Consider the following 17,064-nt stretch of genomic DNA (forward strand, 5'->3'; position numbering starts at 1 on the left):
CACTAACTTGAACAATGCATGTCCAAAGTACAGTTACCCGCTTCCAAAGATCGACAGCCTGGTCGACTCTATAGGCGGGCATGTCTTGATGAATTTTATGGATGCCTACTCAGGTTTCCACGAGATACCCCTGTGGAAAAAATATCAAGAGAAGACAGCCTTCGTCACTGATCAGGGGTTATTCTGTTATACAGTGATGCCTTGGTTTGAAGAATGTGCCGGCTACTTTCCGACGGATGATTAATACAGTCTTCATTAATCAGATTGGGAGGAATGTAGAGGCGTAAATTGATGACATGATAGTCAAATCCAAGCTACAGACGGATCACCTTGTTGATCTCCGTGAAACCTTCACCACACTTAGGCGGCATAAGGTTATGTTAAATCTCAAAAAGTGTGTTTTTGGTGTTGAGTCTGGGAAGTTTCTCGGATTCCTGATTGGTCAAAGGAGGATAGAGGCTAACCCCGAAAATATACAGGCGGTAATTAACATGAAGTCACCCCGCACTGACAAGGAAGTTCAGAAGCTCACCGGTTGCCTGGCGACATTGGGGAGATTTCTCAGCCGGTCAGGTGACAAATGTTTTTACTTCTTCCAAGCAATTAGGAAGAAGACTAGATTTGAATGGGGGGATGATGATGAGGCGACCTTTCAAAATTTGAAAGAACACTTACACTTTTAGCCAAGGTTTGTTAGCCCTCTGCCCAAAGAGACGCTTTACATGTACTTAGCCGTCTCAGATCACGCCCTCAGTGTCGTTCTCCTTGCTGAGAAAGACGACATTCAGTTCCCGGTCTATTTCATTAGCCATGTGCTCAGAAATACTAAACTACGGTACCCCATGGTTGAAAAATTTTGCCTCGCCCTTTATATGGTTGTTAAGAAGTTGAAACCTTACTTCTTGGCACATCCGGTTGTGATCTACACATACCAACCTCTCAAGCGGCCAATGACAATATTTGAGTCATCCGGTAGAATGCTCAAGTGGGCTACTGAAATACAAAGTCTTAAAATCACTTACGAACCAAGAAAGGCAGTGAAGGGTCAGGCGTTTGCCGACTTCATTGTCGAAATGACAAGGCCGGTTGCTCCGGACAATCCTGATCACGTTTGGAAAGTGTATGTAGACGGGAGCTCTACTATGAACGGCTGTGGTGTAGGCATAATCTGTCACTCTCCTGAAGGGGATAAATACGAGTATGCACTACGGTTCAAGTTCCAAGCCTCAAACAATGAGGCTAAATATGAAGCCCTGTTAGCTGGCATCCATGTGCAAGGCGGCAGGGGCAACAAAATTGACATCTGCTCTGACTCTCAGTTGGTCGTTAGCCAATACCATAGTGACTATGAAGCCACTCTCAGGCGAGCAAATTTGAAAGTAGGACACTTGAAGAATTCCATCTAAGTCAAGTGCCCAGGTCTGAAAAAAATCAGGCAGATGCAATGTCGAAATTGGCATCCTCCACCTCCTGTGATACGCCTCGGTTAGTCTTCTGGGAAGTTATGGAAAAATGAAGTATAACTGAAGAAGAACCCATTGGAGTACTTGACCGAAGCTTTACTTAAATGGATAACATCAGGGCATATCTTCAAGACGGCACGCTGCCTAATTCACCACAGGAAGCGGCTATCTTGAAGAAGCGAGCAGCAAACTTCGAGATGAGAAATGGAGAACTCTTCAAAGCGAGTTTCCTTAAACCCTTATTGAAGTGTGTTACCCCAGAAAAGGGGAAGGAAGTTCTCGAAGAACTACACGCAGGATACTGTGCCTCTCACATAAGCAGCAGATCTCTGGCTGTCAAGGCCAGGCGGCAAGGTTACTTCTGGCCCACTCTTGAATCAGACGCCATGGAGCTGGTAAAAAAATGTGACAAGTGCCAAAGATTTAGCAAGCTTATCCATCAGCCGACAACTGACCTGACAGCAATCCACAGCCCAGTCCCGTTTGCTAAATGGGGCATGGACATTTTAGGTCCTTTTACGCCTGCACTAGGCGGAAAGCATTATATTCTGGTGGCTGTGGATTATTTCACCAAGTGGGTGGAGGCAGAGGCGGTCAAGAACATCAAGAAAAAGGATGTCATTTCTTTCATTTGGAACAACATCATCACCCGATTTGGGGTACCTATGTCTATGGTGTTTGATAATGGCCCTCAGTTTGAAACGCCTCAGCTCAAGACTTGTTTGGGAGATCAAAGGATATCACATTGTTTTGCATCAGTCGGCTGACCCCAAGAAAATGGCCAGGTTGAAGCCTTCAACAAACTCATCTCAGACGGCATCAAAAAGAAAATTGAAAGAGCCGGTGGTTTATGGGCCGAAGAATTAATTCATGTCGTATGGGCCATCCAGACAACTGAAAAAGGGGAAACCGGTGAAACCCCATTTCTCATGGTTTATGATGTTGAAGTCGTCATGCCCTTCGAGCATTATGAGCCGACTCTACGAGTCAGGCAAACTGGGAGGCCATGCGGCTAGCATTGGACTCACTCCCGGAACGCAGGGGCAATGCTGCCTTACGTCATGAGATCTACCGTCTGAGAATGACCCGTGTCTTCAACAAGAGAGTACACAAACGGCCCTTGAAAGTAGGGAACTTTGTGTTAAGGAAAATGAAGGCAACCGGTAGGGCCAATGAGCATGGAAAGCTAACTCCTAATTGGGAAGGCCCCTACTGGATCTATGAAGAAGTAAGAGATGGCACCTACTGCTTGAAAACTCCACACAGCAGGAGGCTGCCTAGAACTTGGAATGTAGACAACTTGAAAAAGTACTAATTTTGAGACTTGTAAATTTTTGTAAATGAAAAGCCTATCAATGAAAAAGTTGCTTTTTGTTTTTAATTCTGTTATTTAATTTTTACACGCGCAATGTTAAAAGTACCGCCTGTGCACTGCATAAACGGTCGACTGTCATAATGCTAAAATTAAACTATGTTAAAAACTTAGTGGCTAAATTAATGTTCAAAAAACATGAGGCTAATGGCCAGATGATATTTATTTTATAAATTCGTCTGCTCCAACATGAGTATGGCGTCCGGTGACGCCCATACGGGTGGAATCGTCGTAGAGAGTATCTCCCATCCGGGTTACAAAATGCTCTACCAATCCATACAGACGGTAAAGATTGAACGACCTCATTGGTCAACTCATTGCCATTTGACCAGAATAATCTAAAGAACGACTAAGTCTCCCAAAATCGGATGTCCAAAGGACATCAGCCGGTTACCGGCTGAAGTTCTTACTTAGATCATTTTACGAAATTATGCGAGTCCTCCCAATGGGCAAAAGGACATTGAGTGTAATTGGATTGCAGATACCCCAGGCGGAGGAGAGGAAGTTTAGTACAACTACCTCATCGCCTGGCCGACGGGTACCCGCTTGAATGCTTGGACGGCTGTGCACTTGGTTTGGGGAAATCTCTATTGTGATTGATTGACTTAGGAATATCTCATACTCTCTAAAGTATCAAAAGTTCCCAAGCTAATCAATCAGCTTAGTGCTGAAACCAACCACACAGCCGCCTAGGGGCAAGTGCATTCGGTTTGTCAAATGCCGCATGCTATTAAAGAGTTAGGAGAAAATTTCAAAAATTCAAGTATATATGCGTGTGCAAAATTTAAGTGCAAAAATTGAAAACAAATTGAACAAAATCGACTCAGTCGGCATACTTCATTACTTCAAAACCGACAGAAAGGCTGGGTAATATTGTTAACCGGATAGACATCCGGAGAAAAAGTGAAAAAATTGTTAAGTTGCCCGACTCCTCAGTCGGTAAAATACAAACATACAAGGCTCACAGGCCGGAGAAAATAAGTTTGGCATACTGCCGCAAAAAGACTTAAGGCTCCTGAGTCTGCTCCGGCTGATCTTGGCCGGCAGTGAGGTTTGCTTCAGTTGGCTCAGGGGGGAACTTGATCAGTTTGGACCTGGTCAGCTTGTTCCTCCACCTTCTCCTCTTCCCTATCAGAAACCTCAATGTCTTGTTCTAAGGCCCACTCCTTAAACGGAGGCGGTGCCTGCTCCTTCAAGACCATACACAGCTGTGGATACTCATACCTCAGCCGGAGATACTTGAAGTCAGATCCTGGGTGAGCAAGATCCTAAGCCATCCTTAGGCGGGCCTCAGTATCTCTCTCATTCTCAGCGACCAGCCGGTTCTGCTCCTTGGACAACTCTTCTTGATGTTGGTTTCTCATCTCAACTATCTTAATCTTGAGCCGGTTGTTCTCGTCCTTCAGCTGGAGGTTCTCCTTGTCCGCCGACTCCAAAGCCTTCAGTTCAGACTTGGCATTTTTGAGCTCCAACTCTGAGTTGGTGACTCTGGCCACTCCTCAACAGCAGCTGTCATGGACTTGACTAGCTCCTCCTATTTCAACTCTTGAGCTTTAATTTCTATGTTACTCAGTGTATTTTGATATTGAGCAGAGTTGAGAGCAGCTTCGGCCCTTTCTTTAGCATCATTTACCACTTCTTTCTTCCGCCTGAACGGGACCTTGAGCCCATCCACCCTCCGCATCGTTTGTGTAATACAGACAGCAAGTTAGAATTCGGATAAAAAGATTAAAATACTTGAAATAAATTCTAAGTTACCTCAGCAAGTAGGGCTGGGATCTGGTCGAAGTTGACAACCTGGAGCCCAGGCACTTTGTCTTTCTCCGACCTAGTAAGGGTCCTATGAATCTGCTTGGCATACTGCTGGACGTCAAGCCCGCTGCTGGACGCATCTGCACCCCAAGAAGTACTTGGTGAGAGGGCAGCATAGACGGCACCTAAGTTGTACTGGCTGCTAAGTGAATCTCCAGATAGGCTCACTCGAGTCTTGACTCTCATAAAGTCAAGCGGCCATGGGGGCTCAAAGCATTTATTCTTACCTTGGTCTTTAGGCTGGGGAGATCCTCCTTCCCCAACCGCTGCATTACTGGTTGCAGCATTGAGTGGCTCGCCACTCTTCGACGCCGTAGAGGCGTCTGACAATTTTACAGATGGCCCTGAGCTTTCGCTCAAGGCCTTGAGCTCAGCCAGGCCCTTCCCACCGGTTGTGGGGCGTGTAGGGTTCAGTTGAGCAGAAGAAGTTGGTCGGGGTGGGTTTTGTCTCCCCACCTTAGCCGGGGTCTTCTTTAATTCGTCCCCAGGCCGCTTGAACATTTTTCTGATGAAGCTGGGGATAGATTTGCTGCCACTCTGTAAAACCAGGCAAAGGGGTTACAGACGGTAAAATGAAAAATTACAAGGAAGCATGGAAGGCGGCCCTTACTCCGTTATTTTTAGCCTCCAAGGCCGCCTTATTTTGCTGAAGCTGCTCCTTCCTTAGCTGAGCAGCTGACTTAGCAGGCGTCTTATTGGCGTCCACCATCTTTAGCGCTTCTTCTGCAAAAAACAAGGGAAAAAGTTAAGTAGAATAATCAAATGGTTAGTGTATCAATAAAGGCGGTACGTAGCCGGATGTATAGCAAGTCTACCCTTTGGAAACATGGTGTTAAAACCGCAGGCGGAGAGAAATGCCTCATCCTTCAGAAAGTTCGGATCACTACAAGAAAAAGGGTAATTAGCGACGGCCAAAGCAGTCGCAAATCCGTCGCAAAAATGGATTTGCGACGGATTTGCAACTACTTTGGTTCGTTGCCAAAGACCTCGTCGCAAATCCATTTTTGCGACTAATTTTTGGACAGTCGCAAATTTAGCGACGGATTTGCAACGCCTTTGCAACTACCATTTAGCGACCAACTTTCAAATTTTAGCAACTAAATTATTATCCGTCGTAAAATATTTGCGACGGATTAGCAACTACTTAGACCAATGTTTTAACACTACTTTTGCGACGGATTAGCGACTATAAGACCAAACTTTTGCGACTACGAGACTAAACTTTTGCGACTACGGAGACTAGTTTAATTGCGACGGATTTGCGACTATTGAGACTAATGTTTTTTGCGACGGATTAGCAACTACATACGAGACCAAATTTTTGCGACTACAAAACTAATTATTTGTGACAGATTAGCGACTACTGAGACTAATGATTTTGCAACTAACCAATTAGTCTCTAAACCAAATTTGCAGTCGCTAAATATTTGCGACTAACTATCAATATTTGAGACCATAATTAAGCGACAACCAATATTAATCACAAAGCAAAAAAGGTACCCACGCATAAATTCAAATAACCAAAATGTTAATTTTATTCAAATATCCAAAATATCAATCAATTTTGTATCAATGTATTAAAAAACAATATTTAACTTATAAGACTAATTGTTCCAAAAGTCACCTCCCATATAAAAAAAAGCTACTTCAAACAAGAATTAATGACAATGTAAAAGACCAGTTCGTATAATTACCACCAAGAAAATAAAAATCACTTAGTTGTATCACGAGAGCGGGTGACTGCAGGCGTGGGAGGCTTATAAGGACGGTAAACTTGTTTTACAAGTGATGTCATTTCCTGCAATGATTTTTGCATAGCTAATTTTACCTTCTTCCATGTAGCTTTTTCGATCTCATGATTTTCGACGAATTCCTTAGCACATTTTAAGCTCTCTGCCGCTAATTTTTGGCTTTCTTCTACCTTGTTATGGTTTTCTTCCGCCATCTTCTTTAGTTCTTCAACTTGAGAACTTAATTGAGAAATCATGGAAGGAGTGGAAGATGATGCAGTAGATTGAGAAGTAGGATTACTCTTGTAATACATTTGTGAAGCACTCCCTAAACCGTAGACTTTTCCTTTCTTTTGCCCACCTACAACCTCCAAGTAGACTTTGTCGGGGTTTATCTCAATTCCTTTGTTCTTATATTCCTCAAGTTTTTTCCATATATTCTCCCTGCATTAAGATATGTATTAGTAACTATGATCTCAAATGTTAAAACTTAAATAAACTAAATACATTAAAAAAAACAACTATAATAAAAATACAAGCAATGACTCGGGACGTCGTCCGGGATAAAAACTTGTTTGGACTTCTAAAACACAATTTAATTTAATTGCTTTAGAGCAGCTAATAGAGTATTACCCATCAAGGATGCAAGAACATGAATACAAGTACACTCAGAGTTACCTCTTAATAGATGTTCCAGACTACAAAGGTACAACTATTGGGAACAGAGGATCATGGGTATTTTTATTATAGTTGTTTTTTTTTAAATAAAAAAGGTAACACTTATAGCAAAATAATTTATGTAAGCAGTTATTAGTAAAAATTTCGGCAGAGTCTCCTTTGTAAATTGAAGAATCCCCTCCTATAGGGTATGGCTTCAAAATAAACCTGTCTCAATTCACATTGTGCCATACCACATTAATCATATGATTAATGCCGGCAAATCATTCTCATCCTCCAACTCAATCACACAAACAAATAAACAATCTATAATATCTCCAAACATTAAGTACCACATATTTTTTTTTTTTTTTTGTAATCTTAGCAAAATATAGACGTATACTCATACCATGACTTTTTGAGACTTGTCACCCATCAATTCAACTTCATCATTGCCCACACAAACAGAATGAGTGCTCTCATAAACTTCAGCAGCAGTTGGTAAAATTCCATCCTTTTTCTTTGCCTTGTATTAGAAGAAGTTGTTAGCACAAAAAAAATACAACAAAAAATAGGGGACATAGACTACAGAGCAATTGTAATAAAGACTAGTTATTGTTATCTCTTAGTGGCTAAAAATTTTCTACTTGCTTCAATCTTATATAAAATCACAAGTTAGCTGTTAAAATCATACACTTACCATTTTTTTAACCACTTGAGGAGTAGATACGCTACCTTGGCGATGGCCAGGGTCAAACTTCTCTAATGTTTGGCCAGATAACCGATTATCTCTTGCTTGGTTAGAACATTTCAGAAAATAAGGATGCTTACGCTTATTTATGAATTCAGCTCGAACAGTGTCAGTCATGAAACTAACTTCCTTATGGAGAGGCATTTTGTAAACTTGGTTCAATGTGCCCCTAAGTCGGTCCCCAGCTTTTTTGTCAAATTCTCTCCTAGCCTTAGCATCGAACTCAGTTCTCCAAGTATATGTACGCTGCACATAATTAACATGTAAAACTATGAAAGCTACTCTTTAGTCTTGCAAAAATATTAGCAATACGATCATACATTTGCACTGCAGTCATTAGGTCTCTTGTGTGATAAGAAAATTCTGATAAACAGTATTATAAGTGAATTTCAGTATAACATGGGGTTTTAATGTGAGCAACAAGGAAATTACAGCAAATATTAGCTCACGATGGTTCCATTGGTGTCAGGAAAGCTTATCCAATGCAACTAATTAACGAAACCCTGAAGCTATAGCAGATTAATATTAGTATGAAAATGAAAATTTGAAGCGTTTGCTTGCATGACAATTAGTTTGAAACAAAAGCCAGAAGAAAGTAACTAGGAAAAGGTTTCTCTTTGGCTAAAACATATTTTGTTGAGTTACCCACTACTCGATCTATTCTTTCTCACCTGTTTTCACAATTTATCATAAACTTAGAATAGGAAGACGAATGAGCCATCCTAGATCATTCACTATGACTCCAAACTGAACTACAACCAAGAAGCAAAATATTCTTCAGAATTTTATGTCAAATTCACAACACTGCACTCATAAATAGCTAGAAAAACTAGAGTACGTAATGCTTCTTATTCACTGCAAATAAATAAGTAACCTAATCAAGACATAAAATTGAAGCATTCTCCTCACATAACAGAATAAATCAGCAACAACCCATATTACATTCAGAGCAAAACAATGAACACTTCTTATACAGTCAGAAAATTCAAAACACTTCTAGTGTATAGGCAACCCCCGCTTGCCCTACAGCAATTTCAGAAAATCAAGCGAACCCTAGAACACAACCACCAGAGTTTTCAAACAGCTAGCAATGATGCAGCAAATAGGAGCAAGAAAGACAGATTTTCAGCAAGATCCTACAACGAAATTCGAAAGAGCGTGCCCTACCATAAAATTTAGAGGTTACACATTTGGATTGTGTCATGGATTGGGTCGAGCCTACACAACAGCCCATAAGGGTATATGAGAGAAGGCGCAAAATCAAGGCACAAGATCAGTAGCAGCAGCAGGGTACTCCAGAACAGGACAAAAGAAATTAATACTCCACTATAGAATGTGGTGAAAGGACTGCTGCAGTGAAGGCCTCCTTTGTGGCAGAACAGGACAAAGTTTTTTAATGCTAGGGTTGGTTTGTTTGGATTAGGAGCTTGGTATATATAGTGATAGTAATGAAACAGTAGAGGCATGTTGAGAGAAGTATTGTAGTAAGTAGAATTTCAGTAGTAGTAGAGTAGTGCCTTTTTGTAGCCGTTAACATTCAATTAAATCAAGTTCCAAGCTTACCTCTAAACAAGACTCTATTTTCATTACTATTACATTGCTGTTACAATATTTGAGAGTAGCTAGTACATTGCAGATTGGTACTTAAAATTTCTTAAAACAAACCTGGCATGGCTGTTGGAATACGCGAATGTTGTCTCTGGTGGGGTTAGAAGTGCTGCTGCTGTGGGTTGTGGCTGTTGGAGGTGCCCTGCTGCTGGCACTGTGCGCATCAACGCTGATGCAGCGGTGTTGGAAGGGTGGGGTGTGAGCTTGGGGGCTGTGATTAGCGACTCTGATGGCAGCATTATGGTTGTGATGGTTCGTCATGTGAGTGCTCAGGTCGTGTGGCTATGGCAGAGGCTTTCGCAGCACGAATGGGGGTGGTTTTGGCTACTGAGTTAGGCTGTTAGAGGGTGTAATATTCATTGCATGTGAAAGACACCTATCACGATTGAGTCATCTCTAGCCTTAAATCAAATTTCTCCATTTTTTCTAGACTCCGTAATAAATATAACTATAAACAATATATACATAACAAAGATATCATAACCACCTCTTTTCAAATTCCAACTCCAAGGCTAATATAACTAACACTATAAAAATATCTAAGATGACAACTAAATTCTAAACATACCTTAAACTCAGTGAACCAACGATCCCTAACCATAAGTGGCACCTCAGTAAAATTCATGTATGGGTGGTTGTAGTGTGCCTTCCAAGATTTTGTGACATTTCCACTAACAGTATGGTCATCAAACCTGATGCAAGAAAGATTAAGCACAAGCATAAATAATGATAATAAGCTACTAAGACAAAAAATATAATACATAGATAAATATAACTGACCATAGCCCATCTGGTGAGAGCTCAATCTTTCCTTGTTCCACTCCATTCAAATTTTGTGGTGCCACATCATTCTCAACAGCAATATCAGCATTAGAATTTACTTGTACTTGTTCATTAGAAGGTGGTGGTGTCGGTCGTGTGACCACAGGATTTTCTTGATCAACCGATTGATTATTGGCTCGGACACCGCCTTGATTACCTCCCCGGCTAAATTTTGAATTTTTCATGAAGGATTTCATTTCCAAAGAACTAGAAAGATCATAAGCACAGTAATTAATTTATACATAATAACCCATAATAAAAAAAAATTTTATAAAAGTAAGCTCACAAATATGATCAACAAATTTTAAAACATTTATCACATATCAAACAAATAAGATAAACACATTGTCTATCAAACAAATAAGCCCATAACAAAGAAAACACATTGAAAACTACAAGCTTAGAAATTATTCTTCATCCACATCATCATCATCATCATCCTCGTCATCGCTGTCAGTATATCCTAACTCTCCATCAACCTCTTCTTCAGATTCAGATTCAGTATCATCCCATTCATCTTCTTCATGTTGTTCTTCCTCTTCACCACCTGAGTCGTCCTCCTCCATTTCATCCATATCCTCGTACATAATACCATCATCATCATCCGACGAACAAAGGGTTAGGGTCTCAGCAATGTCTACTTGGAAAATTGACTCATCGATTGGGGCATCCACACTTGACCTAGCTTTAGTCTTAAAAACAGCCCACCATTGACTCTTATCTTTCTTTAAGCTTGGATAAGAGGTAAAATACACTTGATAAACCTGATGTGCTAGAACAAAAGGATCATATGCAGGGTATTTCTTAGAGTGGTTTACATCAAGTAATCTATACTGCTCATGAATATTCATGCCATTCACCGAATCCATCCAATTACATTTAAACAAGACGGTTTTGAAGACATTTACGGTCCCCAAGTAGACCAACTCAATGACTTCTTCTAAAATACCGAAGTAATCAATTTCCTCCTCACTTATTACACCCACACCATAATTCATAGTTGCCTTGTGCTTTCCATAATCAAAAGTGTGAAACTTAAAGCCATTGATGTCAAATTGCCTCCATGTTTTGACTTGTCTAGACGGACCCATGGCAAGTGCTCGAATCACTTCATCAGTCTCATTAGATTCGATAACCTAATTTCAAATTCAAGCCATTAATTAATAAAATATATAACCTTAGTCATATTTAGCGAATGATATATCGAAACTTGATTGTAAAAACTTACAAAATCCTGAAACCATTTGGAAAATTCATGTGAAAACTTGCTCCAAATATCATGTAGGTCAATACCAGGATATTTTTGCATCATCGACTCTTCAAACTTCCTATAAACCTTAAAACGTTAATTATCTAGCAAATTGCATAAAATAACTACCAATTATAGAAATTTGTACCTTTCATATCCTCCTAACACCCCACAATTGGAAAGAACATAGTGGTGTGCATGCTTGACTTCTTTCGAATCTAAAAACCTTGTTTGGACACCTTTGCCACGACCTTTGCTAAATTGGAATAATTCTGGTATAGTTGAATCTAAATCATCATCATCAACAACATTGCGTCCTAGATCTCTAGATTTCGTATCAACATGAGGTTGAAAGTAATAAGAACAAAAGTTAGAAATCTCTTCTGCAAGATAAGCCTTGCAAATCGAGCCTTCCACTCGTGCCTTATTACCAATTTTCTTCTTCAGATGATTAAGAAATCTACAAAATAAGTTAAATTGACTCATTCACATGTAAAATTATAAATCATATAGCAGAAACTTGAAAACAATGGAGTGGATTAGGAAAATGTATATTACCTCTCAAATGGATACATCCATCTGTATTGCACAGGACCACCCACTTTTACTTCATGTGGCAAATGAACGGGTAAATGCTCCATTGAATTGAAAAATGCAGGCGGGAATATTTTCTCCAACTTGCATAAGATTTCTGGAATGTTTTTTTCTAAACGAGTCACATCATCAACTTTAATAGTGTAAGAGCATAGATCGCGAAAAAATTGGCTGATTTCAGTGACTCCTTCTCAAACATTATCAGGAAGAAGTTCTCTCATTGCAACAGGCAACAACCTTTCCATGAACACATGACAATCATGGCTTTTCATTCCATGTATCTTACAGGCTTGCAAATCCACACATCTACCAAAATCAGAAGCATATCCATCTGAAAACTTAAGATCTTTTATCCATTCACACAACACTCTACGTTGTACTTTATCAAGAGTGTATGGTGCTTTTGGGAAGATCAAGCTCCCATCATCAGATTCAATAGGCTCTAAGCTACTCCGCTTACAATATCGCTGAACATCTAGGCGAGCCTTATCTGTATCAACTGCGGTATCTTTCACATTCATTATTGTGTGGATGAGTTGATCAAAAAAATTCTTTTCAATGTGCATAACATCTAAATTATGTCGAATCAACAAATCTTTCCAATAAGGAAGCTCCCAAAAGATTCTTTGCTTATGCCACCCTGTCTTAACCTTTTTTGATTTTGTCGAACGGATTTTTGGATCAATGGACTTTGGAATCTCCTTCACCTGCTTCCATAGTTGATGGCCCGTCAATATTGGAGGAGGCAATCGAGTTTCTGCTCTTTTTTTGAAAAAAGCAGTGCGGTTTTTTCTATAAGGATGTGTAGGTGGGAGAAATTGACGGTGACTATCAAACCATGATACTTTAGAGCCGTTGTCTAGCCAAAAAGATCTATGCTTGTCCATGCAGTATGGACAAGCCATCTTTCCCGATGTAGTCCAACCAGATAACATCCCAAACGCAGGAAAGTCACTAACCGTCCATAAAAGGGCAGCTCGTAACTTGAAATTTTGCTTTGTGGATACATCATATGTCATTGTACCTACTTCCCATAAAGATATCAGTTCGTCAATCAAGGGTTGCATGTACACATCCAAGTTCCCTTTTGGGTTTTTAGGACCTGGAATGAGCAAGGATAAAAACATAAACGGCTTCTTCATACATAACCATGGAGGCAAGTTATCAATCAATCAATCAAAGCCTTAATCCCAAAAGTGGGGTCGGCTAACATGAACCAAGTTTGATTATTCCGTGTAGTCATCAACATAAATCTTTCTCCTCCATCCCTTACGATCCAAAACTTCATCCTCCCGTAAATCCATGCACTTCATATCCTTCCTCACTCCTTCCAACCAAGTCATCTTTGGTCTCCCTCTTCCTCGTTTAATCCCTCCATGGTCCCACTCTTCCACTCTTCGCACCGGTGCACCCTCGGGTCTCCGTCTTACATGTCCAAACCAACGCAGACGATTTTCCCTTAGTTTATCTACAATGCCCGCCACACCTACTTTCTTGCGAATAACCTCATTTCTGATTCTATCTCTTAAAGTGTTTCCACACATCCACCTTAACATGCGCATTTCCGTAACCTCCATCTTTTTAATATGCTCTTTCTTAGAAGCCCAACATTCTGTACCATAGAGCAACACTGGTCGTATGGCAGTCCTGTAGAATTTTCCCTTCAACTTTAAGGGAATGCTGCGGTCGCATAACACTCCCGTGGCCGCTCTCCATTTAAGCCACCCTGACTTAATCCTGTGGGTCACGTCTTGATCAATGTCACCATTCTTCTGGATGATCGACCCTAGGTACTTAAAACATTCACTCATGGTCAAATCCTTTCCATCCAAACTCACCACTTCATTGCGTGTCCCCCTCTGAGTGCCAAAACGACATACCAAATATTCAGTCTTACTCCGACTTAGCTTAAACCCTCTAGATTCCAACCTTTGCCTCCATTGCTCCAACTTGACATTAACCCCATCCTTAGTCTCATCCACCAAAACGATATCATCTGCGAACAGCATACACCATGGAACCTCATCTTGAATTGGTCTAGTTAATTCATCTAGAACCGTTGCAAAAAGAAAAGGGCTTAATGCAGACCCTTGATGCAATCCGATTGTAATAGGGAAATCTTTTGTCAACCCTCCGCATGTCCTCACATTTGTTGACACATCCCGATACATATCCTTAACTAGGTCTACATACCTTCGTGGGATACCTTTCTTCAACATTGCCCACCAAAGTATCTCTCTTGGCACCTTGTCATATGCCTTCTCTAAATCAATAAAGACCATATGAAGATCTTTCTTCTTTACCCTATAAAACTCCATCATTTGTCTTATCAAATGGATTGCCTCCATAGTAGATCTCCCAGGCATAAAACCAAATTGGTTATCTGAAATGCTTGTGCATGCCCTCAACCTTTGTTCAATCACCCTTTCCCACAACTTCATAGTATGGCTCATAAGCTTAATTCCTCGATAGTTAGAACAATCTTGAGCGTCTCCTTTGTTTTTATAAACCGGGACCAAGGTGCTCTTCCTCCAATCTTGTGGGATCCTTGTAGCCGTCCATATCTTGTTGAAAAGGTTTGTTAACCAATCAATACCAATCTTACCCAAACACCTCCACACCTCTATCGGTACCCCATCAGGGCCAACCGCCTTCTTAGGTTTCATCTTCCTCAGTGCAATCTCCACCTCTACTCTCCTAATCCTTCGCACATACTCCATGTTGATTTCTTCATCACTCATAGAGGTATCTCCTATCACAACTCCATTACTTCCATTAAATAATTCATCGAAGTACCCCTTCCACCTGTCCTTGATGCCCTCCTCTTGCACTAGGACCATTTGGTTCTTATCTTTGACACACTTCACCATGCCAATATCCTTCCTTGCCTCTTGTCTTCTCTTTGCCATCTTATAAATGATCCTTTCTCCCTCCTTGGAATCAAGCTTTTCATAAACCTCCTGATATGCCTTTTCTTTTGCTTGGCGAACAGCTGCCTTTGCCTTGCTCTTAGCCTCCTTATACGCTGCAAAGGTTTCATCACTCCTACATTTTCCTAAGGCTTGATAGCATTCCCTTTTTTGCTTAATTACTGCTTTCACCTCTTCATTCCACCACGAAGTATCTCTCTGTACCGAAGTTCTTCCCCTTACTTCCCCTAAGACCTCTTTGGCCACTCTTAGGAAACAGTTCTTCATTCGTAACCAAGTCATGTCCGGATCCACCTCTCCATCCCAATCCGCTTCTTCAATTACCTTTTCTGTAAAAACCTTAGCTTTTGCATCCCTTAGGGTCCACCATCTTATCCTTGGTTCTTCTTGTCTAACTTTTTTCTTCGCCTTCTCTTTCAGACGAATAGTCATTACCAATAGCCGGTGTTGGGTGACCACACTCTCCCCTGGGATAACCTTACAGTTTATGCAACTTTGTCTATCTATGCTCCTTGTGAGCAGGAAGTCTATTTGAGTTGCATTTGCTCCATTCCGAAAAGTTATCAAGTGTGAATCCCTCTTCTTAAACCAAGTATTAGCCAAAATTAAATCATATGATTGGGCAAAATCCATAATAGCTTCACCACCGGCGTCCCTCTGCCCATACCCAAAGCCTCCATGGACACTCTCATAGCCATCTCGGCTCGCCCCAACGTGCCCATTTAGATCCCCTCCAATATATAACTTCTCTGAGTGGTGGACAATTACTGGCCAACAAGAATATTGCCTTCCAAATTTTCCATGTGCTGAGAAACCATCTGTGCATAGACCCAATCTAACATTACGGGGCTCACTTGCAAAATCCTTGTATGTGTTATCAAGATGTTTCCATGCTTCACTATCACTTGGATGGGAGAGTGTTCCACTTACCCTAGGATTTTGTGAATGCCACTGCATTTCATGTGCAAGGTCTTTAGTCGCATAGAGCCTTTGCAACCTTGGCGCGATCGGGAAGTAGAATAACACTTTGGCCGGCACACATTTTCCACGAGAAGTCTTCTTATAACGCCCCCCCCCCCCCCCCCCCGCATTTCGAACACTTTTCAAGGTGAGCTTTATCCTTCCAAAATAACATGCATCCTTTAGGGCATGCATGTATCTTCTCATGAGGAAGTTCAAGGCCCTTTACCACCTTTTTAGTGTCATAGTACGTCTTGGACATTGAATTCTCATCAGGAATTACGTCACTAATGAGCGATGAAATACTATCAACACATCTATGGGGCAAGTTGTATTCACACTTCAAGCTCGTAATCCTTGAAGCCATCTCTAAAACAGATAATCGACTTCCTTCATACAATGGTTTTTGTGCGGCCGCTAACATCTCAAAAAAATTCTTAACTTGAGGATTAGGTTCTTCTTCAACATTCCGAATATCTTCATGCATTGGATCACCATCAACTTGACCAAATGCATCAATAATCATGTCAACATACGGATCCGACGGCTCATCTGATGCTTTTAAAGAATCAAAATCCTCTCCATGACAAACCCATTCATAGTAGTCATTAAGAAATCCTTTTTTATACAAATGCTCTCTTACACTTTCAACATCTAAAAAAGGAACATTTTTACACTTTAAACAAGGGCATCTGATCTTTGAAGATTCTTGAAAATCACGGTGTTGTTTAGCAAACTCAATAAACTCTCGCACGCCAATTGTGAACTCTTTTTTTAGTAGTCGACCTTCTAATCTCTCATACATCCATTTTCGATTCAATTTCTCCATGATCCTAACTGCTAAACGACATTGTTAATCATACACATATATGTAATATAGTCTTCTTATATATGTAATTTATTCTTATTATATACGTTACTTAGTTATTTAGGCAATTACTTAGAAAACAAGAGAAAGATAAGCAAGAAAAGGTGCAGCAGGTAAGTCATAAAGTGTATACACAATCCTTTTTCTTTATTTTTGAAACAATGGAAAAAGAAGTGTTCAATATTCCATTGGTGGGACAACATAAATATAGAGAAACCAAAAAATAGAGAAACCAAAAAAAGAAACTT

The 17,064-nt window shown here is 40.5% G+C and overlaps 1 protein-coding gene across 1 annotated transcript; it reads right to left on the reverse strand.

The window, feature by feature from the left end:
• Positions 1–12,249: 12,249 nt before the first annotated feature.
• LOC145592115 (uncharacterized) lies at positions 12,250–16,777 on the reverse strand. Its single transcript, XM_081648581.1, has 3 exons — positions 16,178–16,777; positions 15,843–15,939; positions 12,250–13,160 (listed from the first exon to the last, which is right to left on the reverse strand). Exons 1-3 carry the CDS (start codon positions 16,775–16,777, stop codon positions 12,250–12,252), a joined length of 1,608 nt encoding a protein of 535 aa, XP_081504707.1.
• Positions 16,778–17,064: the final 287 nt, after the last annotated feature.

The sequence above is a fragment of the Chenopodium album genome, chromosome 18 (genome assembly GCF_948465745.1).
Source record: "Chenopodium album chromosome 18, dcCheAlbu1.1, whole genome shotgun sequence".
In the NCBI taxonomy this organism is placed as follows: Eukaryota; Viridiplantae; Streptophyta; class Magnoliopsida; order Caryophyllales; family Amaranthaceae; genus Chenopodium; species Chenopodium album.

Coding starts and splice junctions, on each gene's coding strand:
- LOC145592115 (XM_081648581.1), bottom strand. CDS start 16,777: ATGGAGAAATTGAATCGAAAATGGATGTATGAGAGATTAGAAGGTCGA. Junction 15,940..16,177: donor ACTATGACACTAAAAAGGTG/GTAAAGGGCCTT, acceptor CATGAAATGCAG/TGGCATTCACAAAATCCTAG. Junction 13,161..15,842: donor CACATACAAGGATTTTGCAA/GTGAGCCCCGTA, acceptor TGCTCATTCCAG/GTCCTAAAAACCCAAAAGGG.